We start from the raw sequence: 16,779 nt of genomic DNA, 5'->3' as shown, positions 1-16,779 counted from the left end.
AAATAAATAAATAAATAAATACAATGAATTAAAAAAATAAATAAAAATTAAAAAAAAAAATAGTTCTTGCCACCTAGTCAAAGTATTAGAAAATTCAGTGAACTAAAATGTAATAGATCTCCAAGATCTAGTGTAAGGGAAAAACAAACAAAGCTGTTGAATAATGTTCAGAGTGTGCTGTTCACTTTTGTGGAAATACATACATATAGTTCATAACATATATACTATTTCTCTAGAAGTGTATGCAAGAAATTGTATACCCTTTGGTGACTTTTGAGACTTCTGTTATATGCATGTATTACCTTTTCCACAGAAGAGAGTAAATATTTAAATAAAAAAATAAAAAATAAAAGATATATGATTATTTAAAACAAATATGTGTTTGTGTATTCACTGTGGGATTTCTAACATAAGTAGATGTACTATATATATAACAGCTACAGCACAAAGAAGTGGAGGTGAATGGAACCATACCACTGAAAGGTACATACATTTTATGTGAAGTGATACAATAGTAACTGTAAGTGAACTATGACAAATTAAGGATATATATTGTACTCTCTAGAGCAACCACTAAAAAAATAATGCAAAGAAGGAGAACTAAAAAATAAATAAGGAACTAAAATGGAATACTAAAAAATATTCAATTGACCCAAAGAAGGCAGGAAAGGAGTATGAAAGGAACTAAAAGCACACAGTATAAATAGAAAATGAACAGCAAAATGGTAGACCTCAATCCAACCACATCAACTTACACACCAATTAAAAGGCAGACTGGGCACCTAGATACGCTGTCTACAAGAGATGCACTTCAAAGACATAAATAGATAAAAATAAATAAATAAAAGAATGGAAAAAGATAAGCAGTAGTCCCCCCCTTATCCTTGACTTCATTTTCCATGCTTTCAGTTACCTGAGGTCAACTGCAGTCTGAAATGTTAAATGGAAAATTTCAAAAATAAACAAGTTTTAAATTGCATGCCATTCTGAGTAGCGTGATGAAATCTCACGCCATCCTACCCAGGGGTGTGAATCATGCCCTTTTTCCAGTGTATCTACACTGTATACGCTACTCCCTCCCCCTTAGTCACTTAGTAGTTGTCTCACTTATCAACTGTCTTCTTGGCATCCCAGTGTGTGATACTTGCATTCAAGTAACCCTTATTTTATGTAATAAAGGTCCCAAAGCTTAAGAATAGTGATGCTGGCAATTCAGAAATGCCAAAGAGAATCTGTAAAGTGCTTCCTTTAAGTGAAAAGGTGAAGGTTCTAGAATTAATAAGGAAAGAAAAAAAAATTGTATGCTGAGGTTGCTAAAATCTACAGTAAGAATGAATGTTCTATCAGTGAAATTGTGAAGAAGGAAAAATAAATTCATGCCTCGTATATATAGGGTGGTTTCAGGCATCCACTGGGAGTCTTGGAACATAACCAAGTGAAACTTAATATCCCCCATGGATAAGAGTAGACTACTGTACTATGCAAACAGTTAAGCATAAGAAAGCTTAGAGTGACCATATTAATACAAGACAAACTATACTATAAGACAGGGGATAATACCATAGGTAGAAGGACATTTTCATAATGATGAAAAGATCAACATAATAATCATTAATGTGTACATGCCTAATAATAGACTTCCAAAATACATAAAGCAAAAAATGACAGAATAAAATGAATAGACAAATTTACAATCATAGCTGAATATTTTAATGCCTCTCAGTAAATGATAAAATTAAATAAATCAGTAAAGATGTATAGGATTTGAACAACACCAATCACACCTTGACCTAACTGACATTTATAGAACACTACACTCAACAGTAGAACACATTCTTTTCGAGTATAATTCACCTAATAAAAATACGGTCTTATGTTTGTTGAATAAACAAATGAAATGAATACATATACACATAAGCGGAAGATGGGCCACGCTGAATTTAACAGTACTTGGCTGTATTGACTAGTTGTTCACAGTTGGAGAAACAGGACAAGAAATTGAAGTTGATGATGCAGACTTATAATCATCTAGATGTCTATATTTCCAAATACTTAAGGCTCTTAAAACCTTGGTTGTCCCAAACAGCACTAGCCAAATGCTGTGCAGAGAACAGAGGCTAATGAGGAGACAGAAAAACCAGAATACCATGAGGAGAGAAAGGGCCATGAAGCTAAAGGAAGGGAGGTTTAATAAGTGGGATGGAAATCCATGATAATATGGAAAAGAAGAGGATAATGTGGACTGAGGAAAACTTCAGGCACGAAAGAGCACTAGTAACCCTTCAAAGAAGCAAAATTGACGGAATGATATCAATGAGAGGCTGTCCATAAGAACCTCGAGAGTGACAAAGGCAGAAAGGATGCAGGAACAGCATGTAGTGGCCATGTAGGCAGTAAGTTTGGTAGCAGAGATTAGAAAAGAGAAAGCATGGCAGCCAGGAGGGGCAATGGAGTCAAAAGAAAGTATCTTTTGTCTTTTCTGTTTTATAGATGGAAAGATTTATATATCTGAACAAGAGGGAAAAGGACCATTAAGATAGATGCTAGAAAGTACAGAAGTGAAGTCCCAGCAATGGAGGAAAGAATGAAAAGCAGAGGCATTAATCAGAGAAAGGCACAGACACCTCTGAGATTTAAAGGAAAGAAACAAGAATGGACACAGGCACACAGAGATTTACTGTAATGAGGAAAAAAGTGAAGCTGCTCTGGTGAGATGGCATCACTTTCTCATTTGGGTTTAACACAACCGTTCACCTGGTACTTCTTTCTCTTCTGAGTAAGATCAGCACTTTGCTGATTACCAGCCATGTTTAATAGCTGAAGAGCTATTACACACCCAAATAAATCTACAAGGTAATCAGAAATAAGTTATCAACTTTCCAGATACGGTGCTTTGGGGAAAAGAGACTTATGATCAACTCTGGGCTTAGATGTTACCTTTAAGCCACTCAGAGAAGACTCTGATTAAGATCCATTCTTGTGTCCCCACCTTTGGCACACCATTTTCCAATGTAATGATAAGGTCTGACAGCTGGTAGAGGCAGATGTCTGATGAATGCAAAGACTTCCTACCTTTATTTTATTTATCTGGATAACAGATGAATAAGTGAGAAGGATGTGATGAAACTGGTCATTTGAAATCTAGCTCTCTCATGGTCTCCTCATTACCCTTTTCCATTGCTTCATTCTTTCCCAGCTACAATCTCAAGCACTAATTCCCAACGTTCCATGTGATCTAAGAGCATTTACTGGTGTTCCATGAGATTTTGCTTTATCAAGAAAAGTCCCGGGCTCTTCTTAATTAGAAAATCTACTTCACATGCATCATGTTCTTAACGCCCAAACTGCCAACAAAGCTGCTTAGCACCACTTAAGCATCTACATTGTATGTGTTTGATCTTCCCTAGGTAACAAGGACAGTCCCTTCCTCCTTAGACATCAAGACAATCTCTTACACTGTATCCAAGGTCAGTAACAAAAATGATAGGTCAGTTGCAAAGAATGTCATATGCATGCATATGCGTGTGTGTGTGTGTGTGTTTGTGTGTGTGTGTATGCATATATTCATCCACCATGAGTGAATAAAGTAATTTTTATAACTTTTACATATAAGCATCAACAATATTGAAGGTTTCTCTTGAGAATATAATAATAGACTTCCAAAATACATAAAGCAAAAAATGACAGAATAAAATGAATAGACAAATTTACAATCATAGCTGAATATTTTAATGCCTCTCAGTAAATGATAAAATTAAATAAATCAGTAAAGATGTATAGGATTTGAACAACACCAATCACACCTTGACCTAACTGACATTTATAGAACACTACACTCAACAGTAGAACACATTCTTTTCGAGTATAATTCACCTAATAAAAATACGGTCTTATGTTTGTTGAATAAACAAATGAAATGAATACATATACACATAAGCGGAAGATGGGCCACGCTGAATTTAACAGTACTTGGCTGTATTGACTACGGGAGCGCCGCCGCGCTCCCAAGCGGCGCACTGTAGCAGTGCGCCACCGGGCCGGCCAGAGAATATTACATTTCTACAGAATGATATAAAATAGAGTGGGATTCATTAAAAAATATGAGTGGTTGAATTTTAAGTAAGAAATCTATAGGACTTTCTTAACCCCTTGGAATCTGACTAACACATCAAATCTATGTTTCACTTTTGTGTTCTGTCATGGCCATTTACTGCTACTTTCTAATTTTCTAATTTTTCATTTCCTATTAAATGCTTTACATGTCAAAATAAATTGCTAACTCAGAGATTACTGTAAAAAACAGAAATCATTTTGACTTAAAAAAAAAAGAGGAACAGATATCTGGATTACAGAGCATAAGTTATACTCTGGTATATTTATGCAAAAGAGTTAAGACCAAAGAAAGAGTCTGCTTGCTTATTAAAAATGCAAACATTACCTCAGTCATACAAATAGCCCCAAACTCGCCCAGCCACTGCCTCTGCAGATCACCCACCAGCATTTAGCATTACATCATATGACATTATGGAACAATAGTGAACTCTGTGTAATACTTGAATATATTGTTTTGAAAGAATAAACTGTCATTAACTTGAATAAAAGCTTTCTGAAATCAAACCTGGGGGTACAGCCTTCACTGTGTGGCCCTTTTACTACTTTGAGAAACAGCCTCATCCTGAAAGCAGGAAGGGGGAAAAAGAGATCCAGAGTATAAAGGCGACAGTGATAAGCGACCCCTGGAGCAGGGGGCAAGGCTTTAAATTACCAAGCAGAACAATGTCAAAGCAGGAGGCTTTGCAACAAAAGCTGCACCTCCTATAACAGAAATACCATTCAGTTAATAGAAGACCACCCCCACCATTAAATGGAAATATGAAAATAATAAAATTATGGCCTTCATATTAAAAGATAACTACTTTAAAATACGTTAGTCAGGGCCGAGCCCATCAAGTTTAACCTTTCTATCTGTCAGCTGTCTGATCTTGCACAAATCATTCAAACCCATTTAACAATATAAGAATTAAAGGGGCTAATATGTGTATGCGGGGGCTTTTTAATACAAATAGCTAAACAAATATAAGATGTTGTATTACACCAAGTTAAGTAAACCAGGGCCTTATGTTCATTATTTTCTAATCTTGGGGGGGGCTGAGGGACTCCTATAACAGAAATACCATTCAGTTAATAGAAGACCACCCCCACCATTAAATGGAAATATAAAAATAATAAAATTATGGCCTTCATATTAAAAGATAACTACTTTAAAATACGTTAGTCAGGGCCGAGCCCATGGCGCACTCGGGAGAGTGCGGCGCTGGGACGTGGGTTCGGATCCTATATAGGGATGACCGGTGCACTCACAGCGCTCACTGGCTGAGCGCGGTGGGGCCGGTCTCAAAAAGGACAAAAAAAATAAATAAATAAAATAAAATAAAATACGTTAGTCAGAGGGCCGGCCCATGGCTCACTTGGGAGAGTGTGGTGCTGATAACACCAAGGCCACGGGTTCAGATCCCTATATAGGGATGGTCGGTTAGCTCACTTGGAGAGCTTGGTGCTGACAACACCAAGTCAAGGCTTAAGATCCCCTTACTGGTCTTTAAAAAAAAAAAAAAAAGTTAATCAGGTGGGTAATCTGTCCTCTCATACAAAAGAGTTGCCAGGATTAATCACAAGTGTATCAGTGATAATGGAGATTTTTCTCTATGGATCTGAACTAATCAATCCATAGTCCAGATCACAAATAAGAATGAAAAATTTTTCATGGAAAAATAATTGGGAAGAGCCAACTCCAACATCATTCATTCTTTCATTCATTCAGTCCCTATTTTATACCAGGCTCTATTTCAAGTGCTGGAGATTCAACAGTAAACAAAACGTGGAAAGTTCCTGCCATCATGAAGCTCGTATTCTAACAGAAATGCAAATAGTAAGCATACTTGCAGTAGGTCAATGAAAATTAAGTGCTACAAAGAAGAACAAGCAGCAAAAAGGGCTGCAATTTTAAATAGGACAGCCAAGGAAGGCTTAACCAAGAAGCTGCCATTTAAGCAAAGACCTAAAGGAGATGAGAGAGTAAGGATATGTAGGAAGAGAGTAGTGAGGCTTCAAACCTCTCCAGCCAAGTTCAGATAAGACAAAACACAACCCCTTACCTTTCAAAAGGGGCTGGAAGGTGGGAATCTCCTGCAACTTGATGACATCAGGATCGTTGCTGACGTTCCGTGAGGCCTGGGAGCCCTGAGCTACAACCACAATATCGTCCATCTTGGCTCTATGCTTAGCTGGAGAAGGAGTCACTGAAAATAAAGTTACACTGCTCAGGAGTTGTATGTTAGCCACCTCTGCCTCACCAAAGCTGCTTTCAGGGTAATCATTAAAAAAATTTTTTTCACACAACAAAATGTAGATATCTTGTGGTGGGGGCTGCGGTGGGAGAGGTGAGTTATGGGGGACATCTATTTTGCATAGTATAAACAAAATTCAAGCATTACAGGCACGTATATGAACTTTCATAACTAAACATATTTTATTATTCAGCACACAATAATATAGGCAGATTGTTTTTTAATTTCTTCTTCTTTCATTCTCCTGATCTCTGACATATGTCCTTGTTTTACAAATGAGGAAATGAGGGTATAAAATTTGGCTGTGACCTGCCCAAAGTCAACAGTGTGAGGAACAGAATTAGGAAAAGAATTGAAGGTGTATGGGTTGTTGGTGAACAGGCCCATCCCTGTGAGCTGGGGTTGCAAAAGGGTCTATCTACCTTGTCACAGCAGGCCTGGTATGTCTAATAGATCCTAGTCATGAGAAAAGCCCCTGGTCTCAACCCCAGATGATAGGTCTATTCCTGAGGCTCCAGCCACCTCACCCTTAAAGTTATGGCATTGCCCAAGAAGGGCAGAAATAATCAGTAGGTTCATTCTAGGCTGAGGCAAAATTCAGAAAGTGCTAGAGAGGCATGAGGCTCCAGCCACCTCACCCTTAAAGTTATGGCATTGCCCAAGAAGGGCAGAAATAATCAATAGGTTCATTCTAGGCTGAGGCAAAATTCAGAAAGTGCTAGAGATGCGGTCAATTTCAGGTTCCTTGGGAAAATGTAATCCATTTGGAGGGAAGTGATTCAAACTAATATAAAGGATTCCCTAGATCAAGAGACACTTGGGCTGGCCAGTTAGCTCAGTTGGTTAGACTGCGGTGTTACAACACCAAGGTCAAAGGCTCCCATACTGGTCAAATGCCAAAAAATAAAAAATAAAAAAAGACATCCTCCTCTCCCCAAATATCTTCCTGGTTGAGGCAAGAACGAATGAAGTTTTAAAGTGTTTCATACTCTAGAAAGAAGTATTCTCAGGCTCATCACAGTCATGTCTTAAAGGTTGATCCAGAGATGCCATGGAACTGCTCTGCTTCCTGGAAGCTAGTCTCCTGAGGCTTGGCACTCACTCTTTTAGGAAAATCTTTGGTACTTTTATTGCTCTTCAAGAAAGATTTCTTATCCTCCTTTGGTAATTTACCTAACATTTTACAAAAGCCATGCCAGAAATCTTTCCTACTACAATTTAAGTGTGATTCCTCCTTCCCCAGACCCCAGAGGAAAACGGACTTCAAGACATTCTAGCTAGCCTCTGTTCCCTTATCTGTAAAATGGGGTTATCTTAAAGAGTAAATGTAAATTATGTATAGCACTTGGCACAGGGGAACAAACAGGCAAATTCTATCATCAGAAATGAGCCTATGCTGTTGGTTCATGGCTGAGCAAGCATATTAAAAAGATGTCACACCCCTTCCCCCAAAATATGCTTCTGGCCTGACACAGAGGCAAGAAAGTAAGAGATAGCAATTACTACCTTATTTGTTGCAACAGATAGGACATTGTGGGCCTTCAAGGAAATAGAAGAATGTGGCAAAGCTAGGAGATGCTGCTCACCATTAAAAGCTGTTCCAATCTAGCCCCCAGAATGCATGTCTGAACTAGTCTTGAAGGACACACTTCCATGCGAAACACCCTTAGATCTGTTAGCATCCACAATTCTGAATTACAGATCCTACCAAGAACAGAGCAGTTCTAACATCAGGGGCTCTTTTTTAGGCCCCCTACTTAACCAATTTGGATTAGCAACCCTGGAGCTTATCCAGAGCACTCCCAGCTGTCCTTTTGGGTCACAAAAAAAGGAGCAAATGGTTCTCAGTCAAACACCAGCTGTTTCGTTTATTGAATGCTCACTATATTCCAAGCACAACAATCTTCCCATTCCCACTTCAAACGCTAAGAGAAATCTAAAAATATGGACAGGTGGAGAATGGAGGAAAACACCAGAGCCTGCCGAATTGTACAATATAATAAAAGGGGCCAAGACACCTTTTGAGGAGAAAAAGTTTCTGGAGAAAGGTTCAAAGTCATTATACAGCCATCACACAAACCTTCTGCAAAGGAACCTCTAAAACTTGTTTTTAAGAAAGAGCCTGTTCTTAGACGTCCTGTCTGTGATCTATCCACTATGTGAGCTAAATCTCTCTACGTCAGTCATGAGCAGTAGAGCCAAAAATTAATTAGGTCGTCTTTTAATGAGTAGACCGTATCTGGGAGAAACGGCTGTTTTGAAAATAAATCATGGGCACGGACGCCCACGCAGGCTTCGCTTGCATTCGCTTCCATCAGCGGAATCAAGGTTAGGACAGATGGTGACTTTTTTTTTTTTTTTAAAGCAAGCATGGTGAGGGTTTTCTGTACGTTGCCATCCGCCGTCCCAGAGCCCACTAGGTTGGGAGGCAGCCCTCTCCGCACGCAGACGGGGCCGGCCGGACGGGGGTGGAAGGTTAGGACACCGACCTGAGGAGTTCAGATCGTTGGCTCGGCTCTCGGCCTCGGAGCTCTGCTCACTGCCCATGGTGTCGGCAGCGGTAGCAGCGGAAGGACGGCGGGCCGGGCGGTCACCGCTCCGGCGGCGGCGCGACAGGGCAGGGGCCGGGAACCCGGACGGAGCCTGGGCGCCGCGATGGGGCCAATGTGTGGGGATGGAGGGTCCAGCCCACGCAGGGGCCCGGGCGGCAGGGGACGGGAGGCCCTGTGTGGGGAACAGACACGCAGGGAAGCGCGGCGCGGACGCACGCTGCCCGCCCTCCTTCTTTGGGGGAGCCCCAGGAGAGCAGGCGGGGGAGCCCCAGGAGAGCAGGCGGGGGACACCGCTTTGCCGCGCGCACGGCCGGTGGGCGGCGCCGCTTTCACTCACTGGCTCTTGCGTCGCAGGCTCGCTCCTTCCGGGAGACGCGGATTGGCGGCGCCGGTTACGCGCAGCCGTCAGTTCCGGGTTAGGAGGCGCGCCCCGCCTCCGGCCGGAGGGAGGGGCGGAAAGACCGGCGCCGGCGACTGGGGCCACGCTGCCTTAAAGGGCCAGACCTCCTCAAAGCCGAACCTCCCCAAAGCATAAATCCTTTCTTATTGTCATGATGCGTCACCTTTAAGCACCACCCACATATTAAGCACTTTAATACCCACATACTATGAGAACAACTTTGCAGAAATAGGTATCTTTAACTTTGTTTTAGAGATGGAGAGAGAGAGATGCCAGATAGAACCTGGACTTGAATCCGCAGCTGTCCGGATGCAAAGTTCCTCTTTAAGTTCCAGGAACTGTGAGTTTGGCAGGGGATAACCATACAAAAAATACTAGAGGTGGTGAAGGAAATGAGAGAAAAATGAAATAGAAAGTGCTGACTCACTTATTAGGGAGTGTGAATCTTCAGAGGGAAGTGAATGTCCGTATATTTTCTGGGGACCTTGACAATTATCGATGTTGCTCTCAAACTAGCAAAAGGCAAGGAAGGAGAACAAGTAATGCGAAAGGAAACTGCTGGTGGTGGCAGGTCAAGGACATAGACACAGCAATGCAATGCTATCAAGGAGTTGGATAGCCCTGGGGTTCTCAGAACTTTGCAACTCATTTTATATTGTTTGCTTCAAGAAGAAATTTTGTTTGCATAAATATCATCTCAGAAGGAGCGTCGAATGGACTAAATGATTTTTGAGTCCCTTCCACTCTACTATGTCACAGGCATTTCCTCTATTTTACCTCATTTAATTTTTACAACAACCCTGTGGCCCACAGATAGATGACTTCCCCATGATCACCAGGTGGTAAGTGGTGGAACTGCTTAGGACTGTCTGATTTCAAACCTGGTGCTCTCTCCTCTACTCACCATTACAAGACAATGAGAAAAATGCAAATAAACGTAAGTTCAGTGTTCTGTGGGACATTTATATCTATGAAGATAGAACTAAAAACTGCCTGAGAAATCACAGCAGGCTTCTAGAAGGTGGTGGTCAACTGTACACAGGAGCGTCAAAAAGTTTGTAGGAAACTAATTAAAAGTAAAAATTAAAAATGTAAACTTTATTTCTCAACATAAGCTCCATCAAGTTCAGCACACTTTTGTAAGCAATGATGCCATCCATTCAGTCCATCCCTAAAGAACTGAGGGTCCAGGGAATTTAACTATGTCAATGCAGTCTTTTTCACATGATTAACTGAAGAAAAATGGGTGCCCTTTAAAGATTTTTTTTAAATTAAGAAACAAAAAGAAGTCAGAAGGAGCTATATCAGGACTGTAAGGCAGATGCCTAATGATTTCCCATCAAAACTCATGCAAAATTGCCCTTGTTTGATGAGAAGGGCATTGTCATGTGGAAGAAGGACTCCTTGGTGAAGCTTTCTTGAGTGTTTTTCTGCTAAAGCTTTGGCTAACTTTCTAAAAACACTCTCATAATAAGCAAATATTATCGTACTTTGGCCCTCTTAAAGTCAACAAGTAAAATGCATTTAGCATTACAAAAAATGTTGCCATGATCTCTGCTCTTGACCAGTCCAGTTTTCTTTGACTCGACCACTTCCACCTATTGATCGCCATGGCTTTGATTATGCTTTGTCCTCAGGATCATACTGATAAAGCCATCTTTCATCTCCTGTTACAATTCTTTGAAGAAAAGCTTCAGGATCTTGATCCCGCTTGTTTAAAATTTCCATTGAAAGCTCTGCTCTTCGCAGCTGATTTTGGCCACAACAGTTTTGGCACCCATTAGGTGGAAAGTTGGCTCAACTGTAATTTTTCGCTCATAATTGTTTAAGCTGAACCAGTTGAGATGTTTATGGTGTTGGCTATTGCTTCTGCTGTTAATCACTGGTGTTCTTCAGTTAGGACATGAACAAGATTAATTTTTTCCTTGTGAATTGATGTGGATAGTCTGCGGCTGCAGGTCATCTTCAGCATCATCTCTTTCTTAAAACAAGTTATCTGTTTGTAAACTGCTGATTTCTTTGGGGCAATGTCCCCATAAACTTTTTGCAAAAAAGCATCCGTAATTTCAACATTCTTCCACCCAAGTTTCATCATAAATTTGGCTTCAATGTTAGCCAAACTCATGTTGCTCTGATAAGGGCTCTTTTTAAACTGATGTTTTCTCCTTCTTAGTGCCTCAAGCTAGATTCTGTTTAGACATGTTGTAACGAGTTCATACAAGTTTATATGATGCAAAAAAAAAGTTGAAATCTATTAATTTTTTCATAATATGCACTTTCCATGAACTTTTTGATCTTGTAGTTGGCGAGGTTTACATAAACCACCAGGCCGATGGGACTAAGCAATGAGAACTTTCCCTCCTGGAGAGTGATGGATCTTGGACGTGACTGGGGCCATCTTGGACATGATCAGCGCCATTTTACACACTGAGCACAAAATGGCCGACAGACTTTCCCTTAGAGAAACCTCCTGGTTTCTGAGAGATAGAAACTCATCTTCCACACCAGCACCAAACCCCTCCCTGATTATGTCAGCCTTCCTTACAGCCTATATAAGTCCTCCCTCCCGACACCAACGCCAGGGGGGCTGCTCTCTCCATGTTGAGTGCAGCCCAGCAGATTCATTTCCTTTAATAAAGCTTGATCAGTACTGGCGTTTCATCTCACTTTTTTTCAGAGAGCCTTTGGCTCTCCTCCCAAATCTGCCCTCTTTGGGGGTTAGTGAGAGAGCAGTTAAAGGAGGGCAGGGGCTGGAGAATAACTCATTTTGCCTCTTGTTTCCCCTCTTCCATATCAAACTATGTTTGTCTGTGTTCCGTGCTCTAATCCATACTCACATGTTGATGTTCTTCATGCTTCCCTTTGGATGAAGATTTCATTCTAAAAGGGATATTCCATCCCATCCGCTGATGAGCGGATAAATAAAATGTGGGGTATCCATATAATGGAATATTATTTGGCCAAAAAAGGGGGGAATGAAGTACTGACACATGCTCAACATGGAGAAACCTTGAAAACATTATGCTAAGTGAAAAAGGCCTGTCACAGAAGACCATATGTCATAGATTCCATCTATATGAAATGTCCAAAAGAGGCACTGTAGAGACAGAAGTAGATTAGTGGCTGCCTAAGGCTGAGGAAGGGGAAGTGGGGAGTGACTACCAATGGGCGTGGGGTTTCTTGCTGGGAGTAATGAAAATGCTCTAAAGTTGATCGTGGTGATGGTTGAGCAACTCTGAATATATTAAAAACCATCAAAGTGTACATTTTAAATGGATGAATTGTATGGTATGTGAATTATATCTCTATAAAGCTGTATTCAGAAAAAGGATATCTGAAGATAAAAATGCTTTCATTCACTAACTAAACATTTACTGGGAGCCTGTAATGTGTCAGGCACTTGCTGGAGGCTAAGGATGAGAGCCAACAGGATCCAGTCTCTGTCCTTAGGGAGCTCACAGTCTGGTGGCAAGAAAATTAAATGAGCACTTACGGTATAAGGATTCTGCTGGAGAGGCTTTAGAGGTAGGAAACATTTGAGATTGGTGACTTTTAGCACCTTTAAAGTCACTTCCACGTGAGCAGCAACTGTGTTAGTTACGTACGCAGTAACTAACAATTGAACAAGCCCTCCATCCAGTCTGCCAGGCCGGAAATCTGCTTACCCTTGCCACAACATCCAACCAGTTGCTAAGTCCTGGAGAGTGTTTCTCCTTAATTTCTCTTCTACTTCCATGCCCAGTTGAGGGCCTTGTCACCTCCTCCTCTTCTTGGAAGACTGAAGACCTCTGGCATCACTGACTTCAATCCCTCCTTCATGTGGCAGGAAGAGAGAATTTTCTAGAATATTAATCAGGTCTCTAGACCTGTCATTACCCTACTAAAAGCCTTCAGGAACTCCCCATGCCTTTAGGATAAAGTTTAAATTTTAGCGCACTGAGAATCTTCTTGCTCTGACCCCAGCCTCTCTCTATATTCCTCTATGTACACAGGCACTCTTTGTGCCAATTAGGCTGAATTCCCTGAATGGTCATTGTTTTAGTCCTTTTTGTGTTGCTATAACAAAATACATGGAACTGGGTATTTTATAAAGAAAACGAAATTTATTGCTTATGGTTTCTGAGGCTGGGAGGTCTAAAGACCATCTGGTGGAGGCGACAGGGACCCAGTGGTCTCACACTGCAAGGTGGTGAAAGCAGAGAGAGGAGAGAGAGACAGACAGACTGTCCTCTTCTTTTAAAGCCCTCAGAAACACTCCCATGACCACCATTCTTAATCCGTTCACTACTGCATGGTCCTATAATCCAATCACCTCTTCCAGGCTCCACCTTCAATTACCATAATAGGATTTCCCACCCTGTTAACAATCACAGTGGGGGTTAAGTTTCTTTTCTTCTTAATCCGTTCACTACTGCATGGTCCTATAATCCAATCACCTCTTCCAGGCTCCACCTTCCAATTACCATAATAGGATTTCCCACCCTGTTAACAATCACAGTGGGGGTTAAGTTTCTTTTCTTTTTTTTTGTCTTTTTCTTGACCGGTAAGGAGATCGCAACCCTTGGTGTGGTGTCGCCCGCACCACGCTCAGCCAGTGAGCACACCGGCCAGTCCTATATAGGATCTGAACCCGCGGCGGGAGTGTCGCCGCGCTCCCAGTGCCACACTCTCCCGAGTGCGCCACAGGCTCGGCCCGGGGGTTAAGTTTCTAATACATAAAGCTTGGGGAACACAATTCAAGTTTCAGTGAGTTTTGGGGGGACACGATTCAATCCACTACAGTCATGCTGTTCCCTCTGTCTGAAATATTCAGCCTTTTTCTCCCCATCTAACTAACTAAACTTCCTCCTTCAAGATTTAACTTATACACCTTCTCCTGAAAGTCTGAATTAGATGCCCCTCCTCGGTGCCTCCTTGGTCAGCTTTTCTGTCATAACATTTATTCTTTATACAGCCATTGATTTACTTGTCTGTCTGTCCCTCTGAATCTTGAAGAGGGGTCTCATGTCTTATTGGTCTTTAATTTCCTCTGCTCGTGCTTAACACATGTTTTCTGAATAAAATACTTTTTTAAAAAAAAATCTGTCTCCACATAGATAGGACTTCTAACTCTCGGAAGAGGGTCAACAATATCTTTAGGCAATGAGGAGACAACAGATACAATCTCTATTTTAAACACCTGTTGCATATGAATAGAAAGTTTTCTTTAATCTATTTTCATCAGTGTCCTTTGTTCACTGTCATAACTGAAAAAATACTTTATCGCTTTGAAAGAAAGTGAGCCGAAATGCTGGGTACCATTCAAGCTTTATTAAAGGAAGAAAATCTGCTGGGCTGTGCTCAAAGTGGCAGGCAGCCCAGGGCTGCCCTGAAAAGGGGACAGCACCAGGTGTGGGGGTGGTAGAGCTTATATAGTGCACCAAGGGCTGGCTGATACCATCAAGGAGGGTCATTATGCTAATGTGGATCGGGGTGGAGAACTGCGTCCTTGCAGAAGCAAGAGGGAGGGGTTTCTGTTTAAATCAGGAGGCTTCTCATAAAGAGAGGTGGGGAGCGGAGGGGAGGAGGTGGGCAGCACCATTTTGTACTTGGGCTTGTCTAAAGTGGCGCTGGTTATGTTGCAGATCTATTATTCCTGCCTTTTAAGTAGAGGAAAAAGGGGGAAAGGGCGGAGGTCTCATTCTTCTGAAGCTACTTCCTGCTGGAGATGGGTGAAGATATGGAAAAAATAAAAGATTTAGGTGGCGGGTATTGGTTTCGTGTGGGGAGGCTGTATTCCTCCAGGGAAGGGCCGCTGATTCTGAGGGGCTGATATCCTCCTCACAGGAACAATTTGGCGACCTTTTGGTTGGTGAAAGCTGCATACATTCCTGTAAGAAATTAGAGAAACACCAAAAGAGACAGGGACCAAAAAGCAGGATGAGGCACAGTTAGGGGTCCAGGTAGGGGCATAAGCCAGGGCATCCAAGGGGTCAGTGAAATGGTTGAAGTTGTTTTGGATCACCCCAGACTCATTTACATGATAACAGCATTTGTCCCCCAAGAAGAGGCAGGTGCCTTCCTTCTAGGCTGTAAGGAAGTCAAGGGCCCAACAGTTCTATAAAGTGACTGTCGCAAGTGAGGTGACCTGTCACTGAAGGGAGGAGATGCTGTCCATACTTAGTTCTTCTGAGAGTTTTTGATAGAATTGAGAGGCAGTAGCAGGGCCCGCTGTGCCAGTCCCAGTTGCAGGAAGGATCCCTGCCCCGATTAAAAGGTACAATTAGTGCCCTACGGGAGTGGGGGGCACTTCCTGAGGGGGGCCGAAGTTAGTCCCAGTCCCGTCTCCATCTCTCCATCTGTCTGGAGGTTGATGTCATGGATGAGCCAAATGAATATGCAAGTAATTGTGTTGGGGGGCAGGCAACAGGATAACGTAGTTTTACAAAGGAAATCTATTCCGGTTTTAGGGTGTGCATGAGGAGGGGGTAAGTGAGTGGCAGCGTTTGGTGTTAGTGATGCACAGTGTGGGCAGGCCCCGCACGACGCTGACAGTCCCCAGTGAGGTGACATTAGAGGAAAGTGAAGAGACATTTGTGGAAACTTTACAGGCTGCAGCGACAGGGAGGGTGTGACCACAAAAAGTTTCTCACGAAGTGGGAGACAGATGAGTCACTCAGGGACCAGTGTGATTCGCTGAGGACTGCATCGTCCCTGCGGACCTGGAACCTCCATGTTCCAGGTAAGGGGGAGCATTGAGATAGGAGGAAATACACGGGAAGGATGCGAAGGGTTAGGGGCCAAAAGAATTTAAAGGGGACATTGCCACAGTGACATTGCTAAGAAGCCTCCTACTGATAGGAAGTAAACACGTGCCAGGAGAAATCTTCCTATAATGCTACACTCTTTTGGGGCAGCTGCTGCCCATGCTGTAGCAAGTACTAGAACAGACAGTGTAATAGCAGCTCTTGTGCGAGGGACGTGGAGCGGCCTGCAGGAGTGAGAGGACAATCGCCGGGGAAAGATCGTCCTTCTTCTGGGATTGGGGGAAGAGCGGAGGTCCTGGAGATTTCTAGTTTTGTGGGTCCTAAAATGGACGAAGTGTGAGGAGATGTTGGGTTGGGGGTTGAGCAGAGGGACCCCTCTGACCTGGTGTTAACAGATTCTTGGGTAAAGTCTCAGGTGCTAGTTTTATCAAGGATAAGTGATACCAAGGGGCCTTTATTGGTACTTTTACTGCCATGGGGGGTGGCGAGAAGTTCTGTATAAGGCCCTTCCCAGCATGGTGACAGTGGCTTTGGGATTCGGGTTCTAATATACACTTGCTGTCCTGGGCTCAGTTTAAAGTCTGAGGGGGTGGTGGGGAAAGGATGAGGTAACTGAAGGTTGGCCTGTTCCCTAAGAAGATTCCAAAAGAGCAAAAGAGTAGGGAGATACTGGCCTAAAGCGATGAACTGGAAGGGACAGGTGTGACAGTGAAGGGCCGACCGCACATAAGTTC

The 16,779-nt window shown here is 42.2% G+C and overlaps 1 protein-coding gene across 1 annotated transcript in view; it reads right to left on the bottom strand.

Annotated features, from left to right (window-relative positions):
• Positions 1–9,097, bottom strand: part of LOH12CR1 (loss of heterozygosity, 12, chromosomal region 1) — a 99,757-nt gene extending 90,660 nt beyond the window's left edge. Inside the window, exons 1-2 of the mRNA XM_008575504.1 lie at positions 8,837–9,097; positions 6,156–6,299 (exon numbers count right to left, since the gene is read on the bottom strand). Of these exons, the coding sequence (XP_008573726.1) occupies positions 6,156–6,299; positions 8,837–8,894 (202 nt within the window). The 5' untranslated portion in view covers positions 8,895–9,097. The remainder of the gene's footprint in view (positions 1–6,155; positions 6,300–8,836) is intronic.
• Positions 9,098–16,779: the final 7,682 nt, after the last annotated feature.

This window comes from Galeopterus variegatus, unplaced genomic scaffold (genome assembly GCF_000696425.1).
Source record: "Galeopterus variegatus unplaced genomic scaffold, G_variegatus-3.0.2 Scaffold1201, whole genome shotgun sequence".
NCBI lineage: Eukaryota > Metazoa > Chordata > Mammalia > Dermoptera > Cynocephalidae > Galeopterus > Galeopterus variegatus.
The sequence above is the reverse complement of the archived record's forward strand: the minus strand, read 5'-3'. Positions and strand labels throughout refer to the sequence as shown.